Below are 24,988 nucleotides of genomic sequence, written 5' to 3'. Positions count from 1 at the left end.
AGGACGCAAGCCCATTTCAAACATCGCAGCATATCCCAGTGAAACCTTAATAAGGTCAAGTGGAGGACCCTCTGTAAAAAAGGGTGTCGGCAATTCCATCCAAGTAACACAAGCTCTAAGCAGCAGAGAAATTCAAGGGAGGCACAGTCCCTTTCTCTTTTCTCCCCCTCCCCACATTTTCTGGTTTTTTATTTTCCCACAATCTGTAACCGAAAGATGCTCATTCTATTCATTCTTTTTTTTTTTTTTTTTTCAGGAATTTGGGAAAGTAACCTATGAAGAAAATTCCCTTTGTGGGGAGGGGTGTCTGATCTTGTCGAAGATCGTTTTGTTTGACAAATGCCACAAGGTAGACCATCCCGTCCACAGGTTCTTGCTCCTCCTGGCTGAGTTCAGGTCAGCCGATGGATTGCCTAGTCTATCCAATAGGATAACGTTTCATTTGATTGAAATTCTTTACATATACACGTGTATGTATTCTGTTAACAAAGTTTCATCACATGAAACTAAATTACGTCATTATGTATTTTTTGAGGTCCAAGACCCCAAGCTGACGAATACTATGAAGAGCTGTTCTTTAAATGCTTTGTCTGCAGAGGCTTCACATGATACTCGTAGATTTTCAGAGCAGGCCCCAATTTTAACTGAAGTCCTGTCAACACATCGTTTCTCGTCATCAATAGCAGGGATTTTCCATCAATTTCCTATAAAAGGAAGCAGAGAATAAAGCCAACAAAGTCCAAGAGCTCAAGGATAATGGAAAAAAAAAAAAAAAAAAGGGAAGATCAAAGGAAAAAGTCACATTGATTGTCCCCACACTAAAAACATTACTTTTTTTTTCTACCAGTGCCAAAATGGAAAAAAATGGAATCTTCCATTTTTATTTTCCGTCTTCTACTTTTATTTTTGGGTTAAATACAATCCATTGCTGATCTTGCTTTCAAGATCACATCAGAAATGTCACATCCTAAAAACTGACCGCAAGCTTACGTACCATTAAGATGTTGCTTCTTAAACGAATAATGACATTTATAAAATACAGTTTATGTAGAACTTTTTGTCTATTTAATCCCCAAAATAAGTCTATACATAAAGACAGGTGGAGCTTATCATCTTAATTTTACAGGCAAACCGAGGATCAAGGCAAGAAGTTAGCCGGCCCAAGGAGTTCAGAGAGGGGGCACCCAGAATTTGAGCTCCCATCTGCCTGCAGCCAAAGCTGATGTTCTTTCCATAACTCCCTTCTGTTTCTCTTGACACTTGTAAGTAAATATGTGTTGTCTAGATGGTCCAGTGGGGACCGGAGTCTTGGGTTTTCTGGAACCTTTTCAATCAGTGATGGGCATTGGAAAAATGACTCACTCTCTGCGAATGTCTTTCCTGCCCTTTGAAAGGAGACCCATCCCGCCTCAACATGAAAATCACCCTCTCGTGTTACCACTTCCTCTCAATGGCTCCTCAAGACTCCAAATAAGGGAACAGGGGCGGGGCTTCACCCACCGCAGATTCCCTCCCCTATTCTCCTCAGAGTCCCCTCCCCACTCCTTTCAAGTACCCAGCCAGCTACCTGTCACTCCAGGTAACCTGGAGACGACAAAGCTTTGGGTGAGAGAAAAATGGGCTTCTCCTGAAAGAGATGAGCACTCTGAATGTAGAAAGTAGTTTGAAACCTTGGAAAGGAGCGCAGAGAGAATGCCGAATGCCTCCTTATTTTTGTTAGCTTATTATGGGGAGAAGCTGAGCTGGTTCTTAGGAGAGCTGGGTTCAGGAGATGGACCGTGCACAGGAGGCCTCGCCATCCCGTTCACGATTTCCCCCAAATATGTCGGTACCCGCCTCCCCCACTGATGGACAGACGGGGAGACACTGTGTGCAAGTCCAGCTACAAAAAGCTCTGACCCCCTCCTCCACCGCCCCCGAGACCCGCTCATGCATTCTGCCAGGCTGGGAGGAAAAGGTGCTCTGAAGGTCTTGAGTGTGTGGGGGAAGCAGCACTGGGTGAGGGGCTGAGGAAATACCCAGTTTGTGACCTTAGGCAAGTCCCTTCCTCCTTCTCCTGGGTGGACAACAAGGGATACTGGGTTCTGCCAGGATTTCATGAGCCACCCCTCTGGCAGGTGCTCCCTGAGCTGTGACTTACACGTCACCTGTCATGGCAGGTGGTCGACAGACCACGGCCCTTTTTACTTGTCAACCACCTACCATGAACAAAGGTAGACAGACAAGGAATTACTTCTAACTGGTCTACAGTGTTTTTAAGTGTTGGAAACCTTTACTTTGTCGACTACTAGAAAACAAAACATCTCATGTTAACTTGTGAAAGACAACTATTCAAAACCACAGCGCATAAGAGAGCAGTTGGTTGACTAGACAAGAGCAGGTCATTACTTAAGGACATAAGCATTGACCATCTAGTCCTAAAGTATTTTTTTTCCATTCAGGCAGCTAGTGAGCCCAAAGATTGCCCGTCAGTAAAACCTGCAAGTGGGGGAGTTGGCCGAGGAGCTCTGACCCCTGGGAACCAGAGCACTGTTCCGAAGGCACTGTGAGGTCACAGGAGTCTGAGTCACAGGTGCCCTGGGACCTCACGCTCTCTCTCACGCACTGAGACGAGCAGTAGTAACTCACGCGGGATGCTTCCCACACCAGCGCCGCCCCTCCTGCCCTCCATCTCTCCTCTGCTCCTGTGGCTCACACTTAACTCAGTACAGATTTGAAACAGGCACAAGGAAGAGATGACACTGCTTGGTTTCTATACAAGAACACTTCCTTGGCTGACTGAAAGTGAATTTTTAATCTTTGCTGGTAAAAAGTCCTTTTACAACTCAGCATTTCTGTCAAAAGCCAAGTGCGTCTGTGAAAAATGCTGAAATTTGGATTTTATTGAAGACTAAATGGAAACTCATGTTTCGTGCTCCGATTTGATTTTCCTTTGTTTGGTAGCCACACAGCAGTTCACCTCAGACTAGGGCTGGTGAAAGCAAGCTCCAGCTGGAAATCCGCACTGAAAAAAATGTGAAATGAATATAATTCAGACGGACAACAAAGCTTTCCTCTTAAGCCAGGACGACAGCAGCTCAGATGAAGGGGAGTGGAATACGGCCTGATGGAAACGGGAGCTTCCGGGTCAGGACACCTGCAGTCCGAACCCTGCCTCCACGACTTACTGTCTGGCCCTGGGTGAGGGGCTTGACTTCCCTGAGCCTCAGTTTCCACGCCTGTAAAATGGAAATAAAGCCCTGAAGGATTTTGGAGGTTAGAAGTACCTGACATCTAAGTGGTTCTCAGTGACCACTGAATGGAAACGTATAGGCTTTGAGAGAAATGAGATGTGTTCCAATTTAAAATCTATCTCCTGCTTCATTTCTGGAAGGGTGCTCCCTGCCTGAATGCTACCTTCTGCCAGGGGGGAGGCAGGCATACTCCTGTTCAAGTTCAAAAACTTTACTGAGATTTTAAAAAGTTCAAAGATGACATAAAAATGTGTCTCATAAAAATCGCAAACACAGAAAAGCTCCTTGATTAAGAAAGCGAATCATTTGTTACATAACTTCTATAAAAGATTGCAATGCAGATGAAATCCACATTTTGCCAGTCAGCATGGTACACTAGAATGAGCCTGAGACTGGAAATTGCAAGGCAGAGGTCCTGGTGCAGACTCCATCAGTAACTTTCCACAAGGAACCACACTCCTCTGACCCTAGTCTGTTTAGTAGTTGGAGTGTGACCAGATCCAGTTAAACAAAAATTCCATGATTTTGCATTAACAATCTGAAACAAAAATAAAATTCACATCTTGACATTCTGTTTACATTTCTCTGCTAATTGTTAGTTTCAGTGCAACTTTTTACATTGCTTCTGTCTTCTGTCTTCATGTGAGAATATCCAAGTGCCAGCTAAGCAATAATGCTCAGAATGCGTGCTTACTTAAGTTCCAGCAACTACTCAGGCGTGAAAGTAAGGTTTAGAGATGACAGGTGTAAATTTCCAATGAGGGCAAGACACTAGATGTAAAAATAAAGGAGCAGGATCCACAGGTGTGATAGCTCAGTAGGTAAGCGTGTGTTTTAGAGTAAGACACCATTTCATTGGTTACCAGGTGGGGCACGGGGCAAGTTAACCTCTCTGCCCCACTGCCTTATCTATGTGATGGGGGAAGGGGAGCTGCTGTATTTCGCCACTGAAAAGATTATTGAGATAACACACGTGAAGTAGAATTCCTGACTTCTACGGAGCACTCAATAAATGCTATTTTTTAAAGTATATTAAAAAAATCTTAACCCATTTACTTTTCCCTCTTTTTCTCTGACAACATACACGCAGGTGGCTCTTCAGTTACGCCTCGTTGTGATCTGGTCCGTTGGAAATGTATGGGGAGGAGGAAGAGGAGGTGGGAAGAGAAGCAGCAAAGAGGAAGGCGAGTGCCGGCAAGAAGGAGGCGATGGATGATGATAGCAAGGTGGGCGGGGAACAAGTCAGAGAGGCATCAGTGGGAGGTAGGTGGGCAGGGCCCGCACATCTCAGAAGGCCCTGTTTGTGGCGGTAGTCTCCACTCTCCCAAATAAGGTGCAGGGGGAAAAAGGGCTCACATTAGAATCAAAAGACTTAGGCTGGAAGCCAAACTCTACTGCTTCTGAGTTCCTTGTGTAGCACGTGGCCCAGGGTCCCCTCCCTCTGTGCAGTGAGAGGTGGGACTGAGCTGACCCCGGTCCATTCGGGTCCAGCACACTCTCAGATTCCAGTTCTGTCTTTGATAAGCACCAGTCTCACCAGCCTCGCGTCAGAGTCTCCCCGTGAAAGAACATGGCAGCAGCTCCTTACCAGTGGCGTGGGGGAAACTGATGAAATAGGCGTGCTTTTTCCACATTAGTCTCCCCACTCACATTTTCTAGAACTTTCTTTATAACAACTCGCTTGCCATTCACTATCTGGCTACAAGTGGTGACCAGTCTGAAGTTTCCCATTCCACTGCTTACGAAGGGTACAAATGTCCCAGAGGAAGGGGAATTAGGCCCGGAGCCCAGGGACACAAAAGTGGAAAATCCTGTGTCCAGAATGGGGGTCACATCAAAGAAGGAGGAGCGGGATCTCCTGGCCCTGCCCGCACGGCCAGGGGAGAGCCAGTCTCCAGAGAAGGGGTCCGCATCTTCAGAGACATTTTGGAAGCCGCAATGTGGCCTCTCAAACCGCAGTGCCTCCGTCCAGCCATCCTTGTCCCTGCCGTCTCCTCCGTTTCCCCGTCTGGACTTGTCGTAGTTGTTGCGTTTCTCGGCATCAGACAGGACCGCGTAGGCCTCGGCTACCTGTCTGAACTTCTCCTCAGCTGCCTCCTGGTTCTCTGGGTTCTTGTCTGGGTGCACTTGCAGAGCTAACTGGTAGTAGGCCTTCTTAATGTCAGAGGAAGAAGTGTTCTGAGGCACCCCCAGTACTTCGTAGTAATTCACCATGTTTCGTTAAAGGGCCCCTCCTCACCAAGGCACAGAGTTTATTTTCTGAAGACCTTCCATGTAACTTTGGAAAGGAAGATGGTGAACTACCCAAGTCTCCACCAAGATCTTTTGAATCTTTCATCACATGGTCCTTCCTTGGGGGGAGGAATTCCTCTGTGGGGATGGCATCCTCTGCGCCGCCTACGGTGCCCCGGCCCCTCCCTGCCCTCTGCACAGTGCAGGGACTGTGAGCTCAGCCTTGTCAGCCAGTGACCATCAGCTGACACTGTGTGTGTCTTGCACTCCTATTGGCAGGAAGTTCGGGGTGGATAATATACATGTTGGGGGACTTCACATAATTTAAAAAACCAACACTGAGCAGCTTATTAACAGAATCTATTTGTGTGGCTCAAAAAGAAGTCTTTACCTCATTTGTTGAACATGGGTCTTGCATTTTAAATCAGACACAAAATCCACGCGGGCTCATTATGAGGGCTAGTGCCTTCGGCGACTTAATGGGTGCCTCCCTGGGTTAGTTAACTGCTGCTGGCGCAAAGTGGGTGATAAAGGGGCTCTATTACCCAAAAACTCTTGTGCACATTTCTGATGAAGGACAAAATGAAGCTCACGTCATCAAATGAGGAAACTAGGTTGCAGAGATTTCTGCCTCGATAAGAAAACAGGTTTAAGGAACAGAGTTAGAAGTGAGGCTTCTCATGTGTGGTCAGACGAGCCCTCTTCACTTCAGCTGATCTTTTAATGTTGGCCTTTTTGAAATTTATCTCTGGACTTAAGGACAGAACTAAGTAGCAGCGTGACTCTAGCCAAAGCTTTAAAGAATGGCTTCAAAGCTCAAGGGGCTGCAGGTTGCTCTTTTTCCAGGGCGCAAAACGACGCATTTCCCAGACTGCCTTGCAGTTTGCTGGGGCCGCGTGACCACATTCCGGCCAATGACCTGTGAAGGGATGACATGCCTCTCTTTCAGGCCTGGCCCCTAACACCATCCACGTGTGTTCCTCCGTGATCTTCATCCGCACACCAACCGGATGTCAGTGCCCGGGTATCTTGAAAGCTTCTGGTTGAAGATGACAGAGCCTCCACCAGCCTGGGTCCTGGAAGCAGAACACCCCTGCCAGCCACCCAGGGCTATTCCTACGCATAAGAAATAAACTTCCACTGTAGCTTATTATATATGTCTTCATCTACTTGTAACAGAAAGTAGGTGGTTTATTCTAATCCATCAACCACTTCTGTGACTTCAGCGTCACATTTAGAACCTACTCCTGTAACGCCATCAGCAGGTCCAGAAGGGCCCACCTCTGCAGCGCCTGAAGGCCGACATCCTAGTCTGCCTCTCATTCCTCCCTCCCACTATACCCACTTTTTCACCTCAAGTCCTCTTTCCCCAGGGTAATGAGTCCCCGGCAGACTCCTCTTTTGTACCAAGTCTGCACCCCCGTTGGCCCTGGGAACCATCCTTTCATATACCCTCTGGAATCACCCTCTTAGGCTATTAGCCCTCCACTGTGCCTGCGCCACAAACACGCCACCCAGGAGCCACCTAGCAATCCAGCTTCTGACTCCTGTATCTGGTGTAGTGGGGAATAGCGATCAAGGAACCCTGGAGAAGAACACTGCACCTGTGTTCTGGGCCAGTAGAACACCTCAACAGTCCTTTTACTTGCCCTTGGTCAGCTCCCTCTCCCGTTCCCCTTGGTGGCCATTTTTACCCTTCACTGGTCTCCTATGGTTCCTTATTAAACCTCTGCCCATCCTTTCTAGTCCAAGCAGAGAGCTTGCCTCTCATTTAGCAAAGGACACAGATACCGTCAGGAACTCCCTTAACATCCCCCAGGACAGGGGTGATCCCAGCCGTATCTGTGCACATCCTCACCTCTGCTTCCAGCGCACAGAGCACAGGAAGGACAGAGGAAGATACCCCTTCCTTGCTCAGAATTCATCCTTTCATATTCTTTTTTAAAAAAAAAATTAAAAAGTTGAATCTTCATGTATATTACCTAGCATTATGTTTTACTGCAGAAATATATATATATATATACATGAAATAGGCCATTTTAACTATTTAAGTGTACAATTCAGTGGCATTAATTATACTCACAGTGTTGTGCAATTACTGCCACTATTTTTTAAACTCTTTCATCACCAAACAGAAACCCCATTAAGCAATAACTCGCCCCTCCTCGCTAGCCCTGGATAACCTCTAACCTGCTTTGTGTCTCTATGAATTTGCCTGTTCTAGATAACTCATACAAATAGAATCATACAATACTTGGCTTATTTCATTGAGCATGATGTTTTTCAAGGTTCATCCATCATGTAGCTTGTATCAGAACCTCATTCCTTCTTACGGCTGAATAACATTCCATTGTATGTTCTAAACCACATTTTGTTTATCCATTCATCTGTTCATGGACACTTGGGTTGTCTCCAGCTTTTGGTTATTATAAATTATGCTGCAATGACCATTTGTGTACAAGTATCTGTTTGAGTCCCTCTTTTCAACTCTTTCACGTGGAATTGCTGGGTCATACGGTAATTTTATGCTTTATTTTTTGAAGAACTGCCAAACTGTTCTCTACAAAGGCTGCACCATTTCATAGTCCCACCAGCAATGCATGAGGGTTCAAATTTCTCCATATCCTTGGCCTCCACGCTCTTTTGATCTTGTCCCTTTCCTTATCCTCAGGGAGTTTACTTCACTGAACTATCCTCAATTTCATTCAGTTTTAAACTGTCCAATTCTTTTGGCTACTTTCCTGCATGTAAATAAGGTAGAGTGCCTCCTCTCTTAGAAAGGAGCCCTCGTGCCTCCGTAACCCTCCCTCCACTTGTCTGCCTCCCAGTCACTCCTCAGCTTGGAGGAAAGGGTCCCCCACCTCCCGAACGGTCACCCACTCTCTTCCCCGCCAGCCCCAGTGAAGCTCCACTGTCACCTGCAGGCCCTGCTGGGGTGTTTGACCTTGTGGACTGTTTCACTTCTCTTGACACTTTCCCCCTCATTGGTTTCTAGACAGCCTCTCATGCCGGTTCTCCCCCCAGCTCCCCGAGTGTTCTTCTCAGCTGCTTTTGCCAGGTGCCTGCCTGCCTTCTCCAAACAACTGAAACCTTGGTGTTCCCTGGGGTGCCGTCCTTGGACGTCTTCTTTTCCCTTTTTAAATGCCTCTCTCATTCTCACCCCTCCCTATGACTGCTCATCACTCTCCTGTCTCTGTCTCTGGGCCTCACTCCTCCCCGGAGCTAGAGATATCCACTTAGATGTCCTACATGCCCCCAAGTTTAACGTGCCCCAAACTGTGCTCATTATGTTTCTTTTAAAACTCACTGCTCACAAACATCCTGGTTAATGGCACCACTTTGCAACTAACCCGTCAGAAAACCTGGCAGTCGTCACCTCTGCCTCCTCCCTCTCCCACCCTGAGCCGTGAGCTCCGTCCTGGGGCTCAGGCAGGGAACTGAGACAGGACACGTCTTCACCCTCCAATGCCAACGATCCACTACATTCTTTTGACCAGCATCCCCAGACTTTCTATCTCTTGCTCTCCATGCCCAGTGGAACGGTTACATCAGCTTTCCTGCCTCCCGTCTCCTTGTCTTCCAAGCCACACTCTACAATGCCACCAGACGGATCTCTCAAAAACACAAATCTCATCATGGTGCTCCCCACTCAGTATCCTTCAGTGCTTTCCTAGTGCCTCTCAGGCACACAGACTGTTACGCCACGGTGCTCGGAGTTCTCAAGATAAATCATGCTTTCTCATGTTCCCATGCCTTTGTATCTGATCTCCCTTCTGCCCAGAATCTTCTGTGCTTCCTTCAAATGGTTCTCACACCTACAATGGCTTCCGGTGGCTTCATTAAAGTAAAATAATGCTTGTAATAATGAGCATTATTTTACTTTAATAGTCTGTTATTTATTTTAGTAAGTATTAGAAAAAGCTGTGACAATGAAGGAAACAAGTGAATTAGCCAAAGCAGCACCAAGGACCTGGCTATCTTATAATGGCTTATAACCTCTCATTTCAAATGAATGATTTTAAACAACCATTTGGGATTTTTGGTTTATAGGAATCTATCTCAATCAAAAAATCCAAAAGGTTCTTTCCTGATAAGTTTTGCTTTCAGTTCTTTGGACTATTTTCTTATTGTTAGCATTACTCATTTGCTTTTTCACTCTTTGATAAATTTTTGTGGGCTGAACGTGTGAATGAAAAATATTGCCTGCCATATCAGTACACAAAGGATGCTGCAGCCACCCCCCACGGTGAGCCCTGAGGAGACTCAGGATGGAAAAGAAGAGGACACTGGTCCTAGACAGCTAAGGTCATGTCCAGAGAATGATTTCAGTGACCCCAGACTCTTGCATCTTCCCACACATAGAAAAGTGCTAAATTCCTCAATTTGAGATGTCTGGTTTTCTTTAATTAATAGTAATCTTTTGATGTTCCCACTACCCGGGTCTTTGTTGCAAAAACTCCTATATAACCTGCTTCCTCCTCTACCTCTTTGGAGCAATCTCTTAAAGTGATCTGAGAGGCCACCTCCTGGCCTTGAAGTCCTCTGAATAAAACAGAACTCTCAAGTTTTAGGTTGTACAACTTGTTTTCAGTTGACAAAAGGAAGGACACAGCCGAGTATGAGTTGCCACGTCCCCTGCTCATTTTGCTACAAAACATTTTAAGCATTTCAGAAGCCTTCAATTATTAAGAAATATCAGGTGTCAAAGCACCTTGAATATCTTCAGTACTTGGTATTATAATTATAATACACTGATAAAGTAATAAAAGTTACTTCTAATTTGTGGGATTTTTTAACTGGTCTAATTCAGAGCTGGCTTTACCGTGAAGCTAATGAAACTGAAATTTTGCCTTAGCAATTTTAGATTCATAGTTTTGTATTTTTGTTCCCAAGGAGGGCTCTTAGGATTGCAGAATCTTTAGCTCCACCGCCCACAAACCTGGATTTGTCCCGGGTCTAATTAGAAGTATCCATCTGGAATCACTACGGTTGAAGTCCATCCAGCCATGACTTAGGACACAGGCTCGGGGCTGCTCGGACTGGCCTCCCCGCTTTCCTACTCCATCTGAGGAGGTGTTACTTGGCAATCTATAGCAGTAAAACATTTTATTATATTTACTATGTCAGTGGCCTCAGAAAAGTTAGCAATAAGCCGTTTGAACGGAAATGCAGTCTTGGCATTTCAAGTGAACAGCTTAAACAACCAGTTGGACATTTCAGAGTAAAATGCTATCCTTATTCACGTGGTTTGGGGAAAATGAGGAGATAATGGAGCAAAATTAATTTGTCACCGTGAGTTGCAGATTATTTTGTCATGATACTCTAAGAAACAAATCATCTCAGTGATGCATATTGTTCTAGAAAGAGAATCCCTGCTGTCGCTCACTTGTAAGTTGGAGGAGTCTGAGCAGCATGAATTATGTGACGCTGATTGAACGGTAGCTCTCCATGTCCATCTTCTTCGTACACGTTCTGAGTGTGTGTGCGAAGGTAAAGACAGAAATGAAGTGACTGTGGAGCCACGGGCACACTGTCTCTGTGATCTGCGTTAGGGTCCAGTCTGAGTGGCAAAGCTGCTCTGATGGACTTAACTCTCAAATACAGCCCTGTCAGTAGAGACGGCTTTACAGTCAGCCTTCAGAGTTTAACAGAATAAACCGTATCCTAAACGTTCTGTGTGAGGAAAGTGGAGATGCTTCTGAATGAGGTTAGTCAAAAGGGTCTTAAAAACTCAAGCTCTTAGGACAGTAAAATTCCTAAAGTCCCTTTGACTCTTGAAAACCAGGCAACCTACTTCTCCGGCAAAGTGCCAACTTCTTATCACCTAGTTGTGGAAATTCAACAGTGTACGTACAACATCTCAAGGAGCGTGTTGTGCATCAAAAGCTTACTTCATGAGGGGTCAGTTCAAGGTAACCCTTGATTCTTAAAGCAGGAGCCTGAGGAATATCCTGCTGGTATAACTCAACGTTCACTTCATAGAAATCCTAGAAAGGCGAACTGCAGGACTATACACTGAGCATGAGTTAATCAGCAGAAAAGAAACTGGGAGTCATGGCTCTCACTCCGGACCTTCACCACAGCCTAAGACATCTGGCTGCTGGAAGACAGTGGGAAAATAGCTACCACAGCATGGTGTCTGCGGGGAAGAGAGAGAGTACGGACAGCGCTGCAATCACTGCCTCCTCCAGAAGGGACCCCACTGCTCCTGCGGGCCAGTCAGCCCTCTGAAGCACTCAGTTAACGAGGCAGGGAGCGAACACTGTCACTGGCCATGAACGGGGTGTCAGCAGAACAGCAGCAGAGCCCCAGACACGCGCTGTGGGCACTGGATCACTGGCGCAGGAGTGGGGATGGAGCCTGGGCCTCCCCTCTTGACAGTTCTTTCAGTTTGTCATTGTGGTTCACTCAGAGGCTCAAAAGAGATTTGTCAGAAGAAAACTTGATGGAGACAATGGTCATGTGTCAGTGTGCCCACACAGAGAAAAGGAGGTTCTCCAAAGATCACCAGCTTAATCCAGCTGCCCCTCGTACGACAGGGACATGGGACACCACCCCTGCACTTTGGACAAATCTCGCTCAGTGGCCTGCCATCTTCCAAGGGAACGTGCCACTGGAAAGCCACCTCTGAGTCCGGCTGCTACAACAATGGAATATCCAGTAAGGCACTGGGAGACCAGACCATGAAGGCAGACACTCTCCTGCAGGTCAGCCCCTCTGACGGTGGACATATCAGGCAGCAGTGTCAGTGTCTTAGTCAGCTTAGGCTGCTGTAACGAGACACCATGGGTTAGATGGCTTAATCAACAGAAATTTATTTCTCACAGTCTGGAGTCCAAAATGGCAGCACCAACACGGTCAGGCTCTCGGCAAGGGCCCTCTTCCCGGCTTGCAGATGGCTGCCCTCTCGCTGTATCCTCAGAGAGAAAGAGCCAGCTCTCTGGCCCCTTCTTTCCAGGGCACTAATCCCATCATGAGGGCTCCTGACTCATCTAAACCTAATTATCTATCTCCCCAAGGCCCCACCTCCAAATCCCGTCACACTGGGAGTGAGGGCTTGTACATGTGAATTTGGGAGTGGGGGACACAAACATTCCACCCACAGCAGCCATGAGACTAAGCTCCCACGTCACTGGCAACTATGCTACCCTTTCTGAACCTGGCCTTTTCTACGGTGATTTAGGGGATGCTCACATCCCTGCCTGGCTCCCATCAAATGGCAGAGCAAAGCCTCTCCTGAGGACATTAAAGGATGTGGTGGTCCTTATTCTCAGTCTTTGTCCCTTGAAGATGTGCCTGAAAGGTGTGGGGATGGCCCGTAGTCTTCCCGTCTGATGAACCTGGTGAGTGACTGCTGACTGCTTGAGGTTCACTGCCAGGAAGACCCATGGAGGTGAAACACTGAAGGCCTCTCAAGCATGATGGAAGAGGTAGGTTAACACAGTAGAGGATCCTGCCCCTTGGTCCTCATGAAAACCACGGCAGCTCCTTGTCCTATCAGCCTGAGCCTGGTCAGTGGTTCCCTCCTTGCCCTCGACCTCCTTCAATGCGAAGAGGATAGACCACAAGAATTTCAAAGCAGGAGGAAGATCTGGATCACGTTCAGAGAATAATTCAAGGCAGACTCTTTCCCTGACTCAATTACCTTTCTATGAGAATGGAGAAACGCTAGACCATGCCTACAAAACTCCAGTCCCCTGGGGATTCATGTGTCAGGTTCAGAGCTGGAGAAGCAAGACAGTGCACCTTTCCTCCCTTGAAGGACTACTGAGTGACATGCTTTGAGGGGACTGTGTTCCCTTCTGCCTCTCAGTGTCACTGGTGCGTGAGTGATGTCATCCCTGGGGAAAAGGGCTTGCTCCTGGGCCAAGCTCAGGGCTGGCCAGTTCCATGGCAGTATCTGGATGGCCCAAGTCTGGGACATCTGCCCCAGAGGAGTCTGAGCAAAAGCTCAATCTGAAAAATGATTTTGGGCAGCTGGGATTCTGGCCAAGAGACCTTTTAGCTAAGTCTTTTTTTTTTTTTTTTTTTTTTTGTTAACCTTTCACAATATTATTTAAATTTAATTTTAGAAGTGAGTTACTCAACTGCAATGACACAAATGGATGCTATACCATTAAACCCAAATAAAATATATTCCAGCTCATCAGTCTTCCACTGTCCAACCTGGGCAATACTGACCCCCACCCCCTACCAAACTGTATTATAAAAATTTTCAAACATAAAAGTTGTGAGAGTGTTATAGTGAACACCCGTATCCCCACCACCTAGACTCTACAACTACCGTTTCCCATACTTTATTGTATGTCTGTCCATCTACTCAACTGTCAATCCATATTTTGGTGCATTTCAAAGTAAGCTGCATACATCCATTTATTTCTCCCATAAATACTTCAGTTTGCATGCCATTAAGTGTTTTCTATTTTTTATAGTTCCTTCCCTTTGAGGTAAAGTTGGTTATGTAATGCTCAAAGCTGAATCGTTTGCATGTATCTGTGCATATGCAGTGACCAATGCATATACCTGTAACCCAAACCCTCATCAAGATACAAAATACTACCATCGCCCAAAGTTCTCTCATGCCCCGTCCCAGTCTTCCCCACTTCCACCTATCCAGAGATAACCACTGCTCTGATTTTTTCCTACCATTGGTGCATTTTCCTGTTCTCATCCTTGCTCTAAATGGAACTGCTATGGTCTGAATGTTTGTGTCCCCTCAAAATTCGTAAGTTGAAATCTAACCCCCCAGGGGGTCTTTAAGGTATTAGTAATGGTTTTAGGAGGTGGGCCTTTGAGAGGCGAGAAGGTCAGGAGGGCAGAACCCTCATGAATGAGGTAACAGTGCCTTTATAAAAGAGAAGCCAGAGAGCTCCCTCATCCCTTCCTCTACGTGAGGACACAGAGCAGCGATGGCTGTGTAGGACGTGGGCCCTCACCAGGTGCCCAGCCTGCTAGTGCCGTCATCGTAGACTCCCTGCCTGCAGAATCGTGAGATGTAAGTGTTTGTTGACAAGCCACCCAGTTTATGGTATCCTTGTTACAGCGGCCTGCGTGGACCAAGACAACCTTCAGAATGAACTCCTTTGTGTAAGTCCTGTTTCACGCAGCTGCCTTGGGGCCACCTGACTGCTGTGCGTGTCAGGGGCGCACTTTCCTGTATTGCCGGGCGGTCTCCGCTGTGTGACTGGACCACAGTTTGGATATTCATTCTCCTATTGATGGACACTTAGGCTTCCAGTTTGGGAGTCTCACGCATAAAGCTACCAAGAATAATTTCATACACATCTCTGGTGGACATATGTTTCCATTTCCCCTGGGTAAATACTCAGGAACGAAGCCGCCGGATCAGGGGTAGATGTCTGAGTGTTTATTTTACACTCCCACCCGCGACGTAGGACAGTCTGGTTGCTCTGCAGACTCATGAACATTTGGAATCAATCCTGCCAATTATAGCTGTTCTGGTGGGTGTGAAGTGATTGAAGCTATTATTTTGGCAAATTTTCCAAATTAACAAAAAATACATATGCAGAGGGAACAGACTGAAGGAAATACTGGTTGAAGGAGATCTAGAGATTGGAATATATATTAGGAAAGTTCACTCATCCAAACCCAGCTTGGGAGAATAAGAAATGACTAAAGGGGTGTGGAAGAAGCAGCCAAAGACGTTGTTCAGTTTATCGTTGTCTCGATTATACTGGAATATTAGGAAAGTCAAGTTAATGCTTAGAAAACTGCAGACTTCCTTGGAGAGGAGAGAGGAACTCTGTGTTTCCCTACAGAGCTGGTCTGGCGTGGACCACGTGGACCCCAGTTTGGTTCCTCGTGGTCAAAGCTCTTTGAACACAATCCCAGCAGAGCTGGCCCAGCCTAGAAAATGGAGTCAGGAACTACCTGCACAACTGAGAGGGGCCCCCTGCTCCTCCCTCCTTCCTTCCTTCCTTCCCTCCAGTACCAACCCTGGACCAGAGGGAGGGGATTCACATTTTGGGAGCATCAACATTGGACCAGCACCCACCCTGAGCACCGTGCACGCACGGTCCTTTAATCCTCACAGCACCACTCCACCAAGCTAGGCACTGACAGCCTCACGCGACACATGTGACACCAAGACTCAGACAATCGTGGTCCTTTGCCTGGGGTCACACAGCCTAAGTCCTGTGCTCCTCCCACTCGACTTTGCTCAGCACCCAGCAAGCAAACTGAAGGAGGCTTAACTGACAGCTCAGGCGGTGCTGAGGCCAGTGGCAGACGGTGCTGCGAGCCTCTCAGCCAGATCTGTCCCCCCTTTTCCTTTCTTTCCTTTTTCTGCTTCCTAGTGTGTCTGTGTTGAAGGTAGGGCTGTGCCGTCTTTCAGAAGACGCAGATGAAGACAGCCTCGGCCCTCCTCTCTGCAGCTGTGACCGTCTGTCCGGGGCTTGGGGTTTGCTCTTGCAGGAAGGAATCGTTAGCGTGCCCACCCGCTCAGTTTCCCCGGGGCTGGTGTGATCAGCGCTTGACGTGGAGGGCACGCAGACAGCCTCACCGATCCCTCCTCCCCCCTCACGGCCTCTGCCCACTGGGGGGAAGCGAGGTGACTGTGTGCACTGTGTTTCTCTAGACCGAGTTACCTGTTCCTGAAAAGCATTAGCTTGCTCCTCAAATCCTGCTGTTCGGAAGTAATTGACGACATCCATCACGGCCCAGTCTGCGGGATCGGGTGGTCTCCCGTTCTCCAGGGAACTGCAAAACACCAACCAAGAAGCGGTCTGGATTTTTGTCTCTGAGCAATGGGGACTTGCTATGTGGTCTGATGGAATGGGGGTGACCTGATCAAGCTCACATTTTGAAAAAGAGAATACTGGAGAGGAGCCAGAGGCAAAGAAGGGACCAAGCGAGAGATCGTGGTGGCTGAGACCATGACGGAGAGGAGAGAAGTGCGTGTATTTAAAAAGACTCTAACCAATAGAATCAGCATGACTTAGTGGTGGACTAGACATGAGGACAAAGGAGATGGAAGTGTCCCAGAACTGGATGGATGGGAGTAATTGAAGTTAGATGGTGCCCCAGGTTTAGCTGGACACGCTGAATTTGGGGTACCACCTATTTCCAAGTTGAAATGTAATGTGGCACACGAGTCTGGAGCTCAAAGCAGGCAAGTGGGCTAGACGCACACATTCGGGAGCCAGAAGCGTTTAGATGGCATTTGATACCTCTGGAGGGGACGAGAAGAGAACCGGGTCTAGCGCGAAGCTTGTGACGGTTCAACATGTAATGGAAATTGCTAAGATCCATGCTATTTTTAATGGGAATGTAACTGCCCGGACTTTGGGGATTCCTGAAGGTCTTCAAACATCCAAAAGTCAAGGGTCGAGCTGTGCCTGTGCCTCACCCCCAGGATAATGTTTTGTTCATAGTAGAAACTTAAAATATTTGACTAAAAAAACAAACATCTGTCCTAGTTCAAGAAAAGGGAGTCTCACTAATCAATGGCACATGTGATCAATTACTTACAACACAGCACTTAATTTAAAACCATTCAGAGCCAGTGCTCACTAGTTAGAGATGTTTTCCCTTCTGGCGTAGACTGTGAATCTATAAACAGTGCCCCTGTGCACACGCACTAGTGCGCACGCCCACTCACACACACGCCCCCACGCCTTCCTACCATCGAACAGGCAATATACACGGGGAAGAACTGCTTTTCACCCTAACGCTGTCGCACTGTAACATATATTTTCAAATCAAAGCTAAATGTGTTTTTTAAAAATTATTCCACATGCTAGGGTTTTCCACTAACATAAGTGATAATGCGCTGCCCTGGGGACTCTCTTTAAGGTACCATTTTCTTTCCCCCTCTTGCTTAGTTGCGCTCGAAAAATGTTTGGAAAGCAGTTCATTGTTCTAACAAATCTTTTAAGTTTTCTAATCAGCTTGCTTCTAGCAGTAAGCACAAGAGTCCCATCGGATACACTTTTAAGTGCCCCAGAAAACATCTGAATTCACTCTCCCTGTGGCTGACTTCAATTAGCTGCCTATCTTCATAAAGAATAGTTATCTAATTGTGATAACAAAGTATGCTACATAGTAATTTTAGGATGGGAGGCTTTCCTGATTCTTATTCTGCTGGGATATGACATCATCACTTCCACAGCTCTGAAATATTCCTGAGCACTAGCGAGGCAGCAGAGAACAAAAGACTTCGCAAAACCACTGGCAGCATACTACAGAGAACAAGAGAAATGAGCTCTCTTATACTGAGGGTGAGGGGATCCACGCGGAAGAAGCAAGGGGTGAGGAACCAATCAGCGCATGTAGTGCCTGATCCGCCTAAGTTTCAGCCTGATAGCCCAAAAGACAAAATAACTTAAAATCACAATGTGGGACCACACACCCTGAAGGAGGAACTGTCTGTCTCCATCTCTGTATCTCTCCAGAACCCAGCACAGGGCTGACTGGCGTACAGCTGGTGCACAGCCAAGATCCGTTACATTAACGGACTAACAACCGGAGAGCACTTAGAGCCTACAGTACGCTTTTCGCATGTTACCTATTATCAGCCTCCCAGCTCCTTGTGAACTGGCTACTGTCAGCTGTTTTTAGGACACTAAGGCTCAAAAAGGTTAAGAAACTCAGTCCAAATCACACAGTATAGAAAGCCAGGATCGATTCTGCATATGCTTGCCTCCCAGTCTATGCTTTTCCACTCCGTACTCATTGATATAACAAATATTTACAAAAGCCCCTGGTCTTCTCAGCACTGTGCTAGAGGCAGGCTTACACGGATAGGAAGGCATGGTTCCTGCTCTCGAGGGGCTGGCAATCCCGTGAGGGGAGCAGACACGGGACATGGAAACAGCATGCTCTAGATATGAGGACTGAGGGCTGAACCGGTGCTGCTGAGGATGTGTGCTTTGCTGGGCCCAGATAGTTCTGCCTGACTAGGATGCTTGAAGGTTTTTAACGTAATTTTGAAAGGCATCGATTGCTTCAAACACAGCCTAGGCTCTGCCCTGAGAGGGGATGGCTTACAGAAGCAGACATGTGCAGACACACGCTGTCACTTCTAGGTTGTTTATATTAAAGAACGATGGATGGTTTTGGGGGGCCCGTCCAGTGGTTCCAGCAACAGATTTAAGGAGAAACCTGGAGATGATCCGAGGCAACATGATGGTGGGGGTTGGGGAGGCCAGAGTGCCGAGGCCAGACGAGGTTATGAGGACATTTCAGGGGACGGACTTAAGCGTCACCTTTCCCCACTGGGAAAGCCATATGTCACCTCGAGGACTGTTATTTGTGGCCAAACTGAGACACTTTGTTCCCTTTTAAATGGATCATTCCTTCCAAATCTTTCCTTTTAACTTGTGCATGTCAAATTCCAGAAGGAATTTAAATGGTGCTGTTTAAAACCCCTCCCAGATGGTAGTTCCAGTTGTGGCTGTTAATTTTGCACTGATGAAATGAGATGGCAGATAAAAAAGTTCCATTATCATTTGATATTTATTATTCATTATCATCATAGCAAAATATTTCCCAGAATATAATTTATAAAGATGATAAATTCATGAACATTTTTCCAGGTATAGACTCTTAAAATATATATATATATTTTAACATATATATAAAATATATATATATATAAATAGATAGGTATTTTTCCTTATTACAAAAAACTAGCAAGAAATGAAGGGGCAGAATTTGTCTCCAATCCCATCACTTAATCAAACCAATGCTTCCATTTAACACAGTCACCTTTTAGTCCCTGTGCATATGGTTAGGTACATCGCGTATTGATAAAAATTATATCATGCGTGAATAATTCACACTGGGAACTGACTATCCCCTAATTAAACAGTCACCTCACTTTTAGAGAGAGCTAAAGAGACCCAATCATCGAGGACGGAAATGCAATAAATAACAAATTTGGCAGACACATGCAGATTGAGACCTTATTATGAACGTGTTCATGTTGGCACACTATCATTTTAAGTGCTGGCAGCAAAAATCTTCCTTTTCCCTTTCAGTATTTGTGGAGGCAGGTGAAAAATTGTTGAAACTCTTTCTCGGGATTTAGCCTGTGTATATTTTATGGTACTTACGATATTAGAGTCTGAGGGTTGATCAGACCAAAAGGAAACTCTGAATAAACACAGTCCATATGTGATTTCAACCCCACCTTATACTTCCTAACTGTATCTCTGTTTTAAAGCTCAGAGCACAAGTTACCTCATACTCGCTGACCTATTATGGAGGTATATTTATCATGCTCCTCCTTTTATAAACCTAATTCTCAATGTCACTTATGTTTCCACTCAGAAATACACTCCAACTTTGTCCTGCCTTGATCTTTATAATTTATTTTCAAAATTAAATTAACCTACTCTTTACCCATATCTTAAAACAGCCTTTGGCTAAAAGCAATATAATTCTGATTGTAATAAATTAGCATTAACATTGACCTCTCTGCCTATGACACAGCTAAGCAGGAAGCAATCAAATGAGCTTTCATTTCATCTCCATTCTTTTCTCCCTCTCCCTTCATCCTAATAAGCAGGGATCTGGCTAAAAAAAGAAAGGCTGATTCAAAGTTTCTTGAAAGGACATTCTTCATTTTTTAACATCCAGATAAATAAGAGTTGTCTGCACTTAGCTGCAGCATATTCAAGCAACGAAAGGCCTGAAAAAGCAAATAATTCTCCTGCATATTCCAAATTCTTTAGCTTGGCACCCAGGGATTTGATTCAAACATAACTTTCCAGGCTTCTTTCCAATTTCAAGTTTGTACTGAAATCCAGTTGGTCAACATCCTGGACTTATATCCACATATCCGCAGCTTTGGTTATGCTACTCAAAGCGCTGTCTGTTCAACTGCCAAGGATGCGAACCCCACTCATTTTTAAAAGGTACTGGTTAAATGTCCCTTTCCTAATATCCTTAATCAACCTTCTATTCCAATCATTGATTCATTGTAACTTGCCTACAGTGAGCCAGGGACTTGATAGCCTTGGGAACTTGTAGTTTAGTGAAGAGGAAAATCTCAAGTCAGCTGCGTGATGAAGACGATCGTATGTGTTCCTTGCTTTATTCCAAACAGCCATTAAGGAGCAGGAGGACGAGAGGAATGGAGGGAGGAGGGCAGGGGGAGTCAGGCTGTGCTAGGTGGAGCCCTGAATCAGCAGCAACACCAGAGTCAGTCCTGGGAGCAGATGGGTCATCTTCCTGTATCTTTTCTCTCCTCTGTGAGCGGCATCTTCCCACAAGCTCATGGCTTTCCTCTGAGATCTCATGGCACTCTGTCCCGGGTGCATCTCTGCTGGGGATGTCTCCCGAACTCCCTACCCCATCTTTCTGAAAACAAAGGATCCTATGACTGCCTCTTTTCCCACCTGTTCTTAACTTTCTGGTACAAATAAAGACCTCTGAAGCAGTGTAAACTCCTCTCAAGAGGCCTTGATGGATTTCTGGTTTTTCCTTCACTATCAAATACAATTCATGCCAACATTCATGTTAAACACAAACATATGAACATTTCATACCCCAAACATTAACACCAAAGACAACTGCACACAGACTACTGGAAGAGCCTTCCCTCCACGCTCTGAGCCACGGCACAGGGGTCCCTCTTCCAAAGGACTTAGTGTGGCTCTAATGCTGGGACAAACTCAGGTTTCCTTCTGTAGGGGTATCAGTAGCACGCCGGAATCCATGCAGAAGACAGCAACCCTTCCTAATGCAGAAAAGATACATCCTGCATGCTTGTGAGTGCTGCTGGCTTTGATTGGAACTCCTTTTGTTTTCACGCTTAAAATATAATGATACGCTTAGCTGACTCTACAGTTTTATGCATTTTACTCTGTTGAAATGTCTGCTTCTTTAAGGCAGTTATTTGCAATGGAAAAAATGGTACCAATCAAAAAAGTGGACCGGCCCAATTCTTTCATTTAGTTTAAAGGATCATCAAACATTTATCATAAGACCCTATGACAAGAAAGAATTGCATTTCCCTACCCCCAAAATTCATATGTTAATGCCCTTACCCCTGAATCTGACTGTATTTGGGGCTGGGGCTTTTCGGAGATAGTGCAATTAAGGTCACAATGGTGGGGTCCTAACCCAATAGGATTGGTGGCCTTATAAGATCTGCATGCATGTGCAGGAGGTAAGTCCATGTGGGGACGTAGTGAGAAGGTGACCATCCACAACCCAGGAGGAGAGCTCTCTCCAGAAACTGACTCAGCCAGAATCCTGATCTCAGGCTTCCCAGCCTCCAGAACTCTGAGAAATAAAGTTCTATTGTTTAAGCCTCCCAGTCCATGGTATTAAGTTAGGGCAGCCCAGCAGACTAACACGCCATATAACAGGATGAGCAAACAGCCATGAAATACTGACAAATGGATTTTAGCTTCACTAGGAAAAATAAAACTGTACCAGTTACAAGTATTGCCATTAACTACCATACATCATCTGTATTCAAGAATCCATATGCATAGCACTCTGACTTACCCCACCAAACATATCCGCACAAGGGTTATGACATCAGATCCTGATTAGAAAGGTCATTTTTCAGGTTTGAATTAGTGGCTCAGTTTACCCCACTCCCTTCCCCTCCTCTCCTTATCTATCTCCTTCCCTCCCTCCCTCCTTCCTTCTTTCCCTCCTTACTAACAATCTGTTAAGAGACACCTGGTATTTAGCCACTTAAAATGTCTTGGGAGTTTGATTTTATTTTCCTATGCTTTTGGTATAGTGGCATCTTACATCACAATCACCCTCTGTTCCAGACTGCTGTTCCCTGCAAAGAACAGCATCCCGGGAACCATCACTCACAGTGTCCGGGTAGAATCGGGCGCCGTGGCTGTGGGGTCTGGGAAAGGCGGATGAAACAGATGAGAGGGGCATAATGGGGAGAGAGTACCCAGGAACTGCCTAGCAAGCTGGATACAATGTCATCATCGCTTTCAAAGGACACACATCTAAGGACTGCTGATTATTTGTTTGACAACACAGAAGGACAGGAGTAGGAGAAAATGAACAAAAGCTGAAGCCAGTGACCAGACACACAGTCACTTCTAACAGTTTCCTCTTCCTCCTTCCCTAAGGAGCCCAGCAGGACTTCCAGGCAAATAACCAAATATCCTCGGAGGTTATTCATTTAACCCTAAATGTGCCTGCTCCCCTTAGAGACCTGACTGATGTGTGGGTTACTATGCATGTAAACATTCTTGGCTTTGTTTTTAATGAGCTGAGTAACAGTAGCCATTGTTATTTCTGTTACATGGAAAATCTCTGAGAATTCTACAATGCACTCAGAGGTTTGAAATTGTAGTAATACCGATAATAATTTCAAATTCTATCCTAATGTTTTACTTCTGTCATTCACCTTCTAATCCTGTAATTCACATGGGCAAAAATGACAACTTTTTAAAATGAATAATTAGCTTAATATTTAATAGTTAGCAGCCTTCAGAGAGAAGGCTATTCAAAAGTTAGTAATAATGCATATATGGTCAATTAATTTATGACAAATGAGCCAAGAATATACAATGGGGAAAGGATAGTCTCTTCAATAAATGGTACTAGAAAAATGGGACAGCCATGTGCAAAAGAATGAAACTGGAACACTGTCTTACACCACACACACAAATTAACTCAAAATGGACCAAAGAGCTGAACGTGAGACCTGAAACCATAAAACTCATAGAAGAAAACATAAGTGATAAGCTCTTTGACACCAGTCTTGGTGATGATTTTTTGGTGGGGGAGGATCTGACTCCAAAAGCAAAGGCAACAAAAATAAAAAAAACAAGTGGGTCTACATCAAACTAAAAATCTTGTGCACAGCCAAGGAAATCATCAACAAAATGAAAAGGCAACCTACTAAAAAGGAGAAGAAAATGTTTGCAAATTCAAAATATATAAAGAACATATATAACTCAATAAAAAATCTAATTAAAAAATGGGCAGGGGATCTGAATAAACGCCTTTCCAAAGGTGACATGCTGATGGCCAACAGGTAAGTGGAAAGATGCTCCATTAATCATCAGGGAAATGCAAGCCAAAACCACAATGAGATATCACCTCATGTCCGTTAGAATGGCAATTATCAAAAAGACAGGAAATAAGTAGTGCTGGCAATGATGTGAAGAAAAGGGGACCTTTGTGCACTGTTGGTAGGAATGTAAATTGGTACAGGCACTATGGAAAACAGTAGGGAGGTTCCTGAAAAAAATAAAAAATAGAACTACCATACAATCCAGCTATTCCACTTCTGGGTATCTACCTGAAGGAAGCGAAAACAGTGAATTGAAAAGATATATGGAACTCCCACATTTGTTGTGCTATTATTTACAATAGTCAAGACATGAAAGCAGCCTGAGTGTCCATCAATGGATAAATGGATAAAGAAAATGTGGTATATATACACAATGGAATAGTATTCAGCCATAAAAAGGAAATATTATCACTTTCAACAACATGAATGGACCTTGAGGGCATTATGTAAAGTGAAATAACTCAGAGAAAGATAAATATATGATCTCACTTACATGTGGAATCTAAAAACAAACATTAAAAAAAATTTTTTTAAACCCAAAATCATAGATGCAGAGAACAGATTGGTGTGGTTGCCAGAGGTGGGAGGGGGTCACACAAGATGAGTGAAAGTAGCCAAAAGGTACAGACTTCCAATTATAAAATAAATAAGTCATGAGGATGTGACATACAGCGTGGCGCCTGTAGCTAATAATACTGTATTGTATATTTGAAAGTTGCTAGACAGTAGATCTTAAAAGTTCTCATCACAAGAAAAAAACTGTCATGGTGATGGATGTTAACTAGACTTATCGCAGAGAACATTTTGCAGTATACAGAAATAATGAATCATTATGCTGTACATCTGAGACTAATATGTTATATGTCAATTGCTTTTTGATGTCAAAAAGTTAGTATTATAATATTAAAAGTTTAAAAGTTTACACTCATTACTAAAACAACTATCACTTTACTAATTATAAAATAAACTTTAGTTCCAAAGTGAAAAGTTTTCGCTTCATAATAAAACACTAAATTGAACACAAAGGCAGAGGAAGACGGTGAGATACGTGAACAAGAAAAGGCGTGGCATTAAGAAGAAATGGCTTCTTTTCAAAGTCCTTGCTAAACACTGTTGCTGTGAAAGTTCTCTCAGTAGAGCGTCTCCACTGAGCGGCGAGAGACCGGGTGCTGGTGGGAAGATAAACCACTTGTGAAAAGCTGCAAACTTGTTATAAGCTCTGTCGTGGGAACACTGTTTCCTCCTCCATCCTAGGAGCAAAGGGAAGAAGGGGAAAAGACCAGCGGATGAAAAAGGGAGCAGGGATATGAATGGGAAAAAAAACCCAATTCATGTTGTACGTTTGTGAGTTGCACAGATAGGCACGTGCATGTGAAAGACATAGATTCTTTTAGAATTTAGTGAAACTTCTGACGTGGGTCTAATATGGCTAAACAGAGATCGATGGTGAGAGTGTTGTGTACTAAGATTTTAATGAATCCAAAAATCTGTGCAC

General features: G+C 45.0%; 2 protein-coding genes and 1 long non-coding RNA gene across 4 annotated transcripts in view; 1 reads left to right on the top strand and 2 right to left on the bottom strand.

Moving 5' to 3' along the window:
- The first annotated feature begins 217 nt into the window (after positions 1–217).
- On the top strand, positions 218–7,896 carry LOC116668120. Its single transcript, XR_004325192.1, has 4 exons — positions 218–349; positions 1,127–1,262; positions 4,324–4,459; positions 6,415–7,896. It is a non-coding gene; the product is annotated as an uncharacterized LOC116668120 (long non-coding RNA).
- SAMD13 (sterile alpha motif domain containing 13) overlaps positions 233–24,988 on the bottom strand; it is a 40,002-nt gene continuing 15,246 nt past the window's right edge. For both annotated transcript variants that reach the window (XM_032494677.1, XM_032494678.1), the window contains exons 3-4: positions 16,073–16,184; positions 233–704 (exon numbers count right to left, since the gene is read on the bottom strand). In XM_032494677.1, coding sequence (XP_032350568.1) covers positions 561–704; positions 16,073–16,184 — 256 coding nt within the window. In that variant the 3' untranslated portion in view covers positions 233–560. The remainder of the gene's footprint in view (positions 705–16,072; positions 16,185–24,988) is intronic.
- On the bottom strand, positions 4,673–6,218 carry LOC116668119 (dnaJ homolog subfamily B member 6-like). Its single transcript, XM_032494676.1, has one exon. The coding sequence runs from the start codon at positions 5,445–5,447 to the stop codon at positions 4,818–4,820; it is 630 nt and encodes a 209-aa protein (XP_032350567.1). The 5' UTR covers positions 5,448–6,218; the 3' UTR covers positions 4,673–4,817.

Source organism: Camelus ferus, chromosome 13, assembly GCF_009834535.1.
Source record: "Camelus ferus isolate YT-003-E chromosome 13, BCGSAC_Cfer_1.0, whole genome shotgun sequence".
In the NCBI taxonomy this organism is placed as follows: domain Eukaryota; kingdom Metazoa; phylum Chordata; class Mammalia; order Artiodactyla; family Camelidae; genus Camelus; species Camelus ferus.
This window is presented reverse-complemented; position numbering and strand designations above follow the sequence as displayed.

Bases quoted from the DNA above. Each gene is read 5' to 3' on its own strand.
- LOC116668119 (XM_032494676.1), bottom strand. From the start codon at position 5,447: ATGGTGAATTACTACGAAGTACTGGGGGTGCCTCAGAACACTTCTTCC.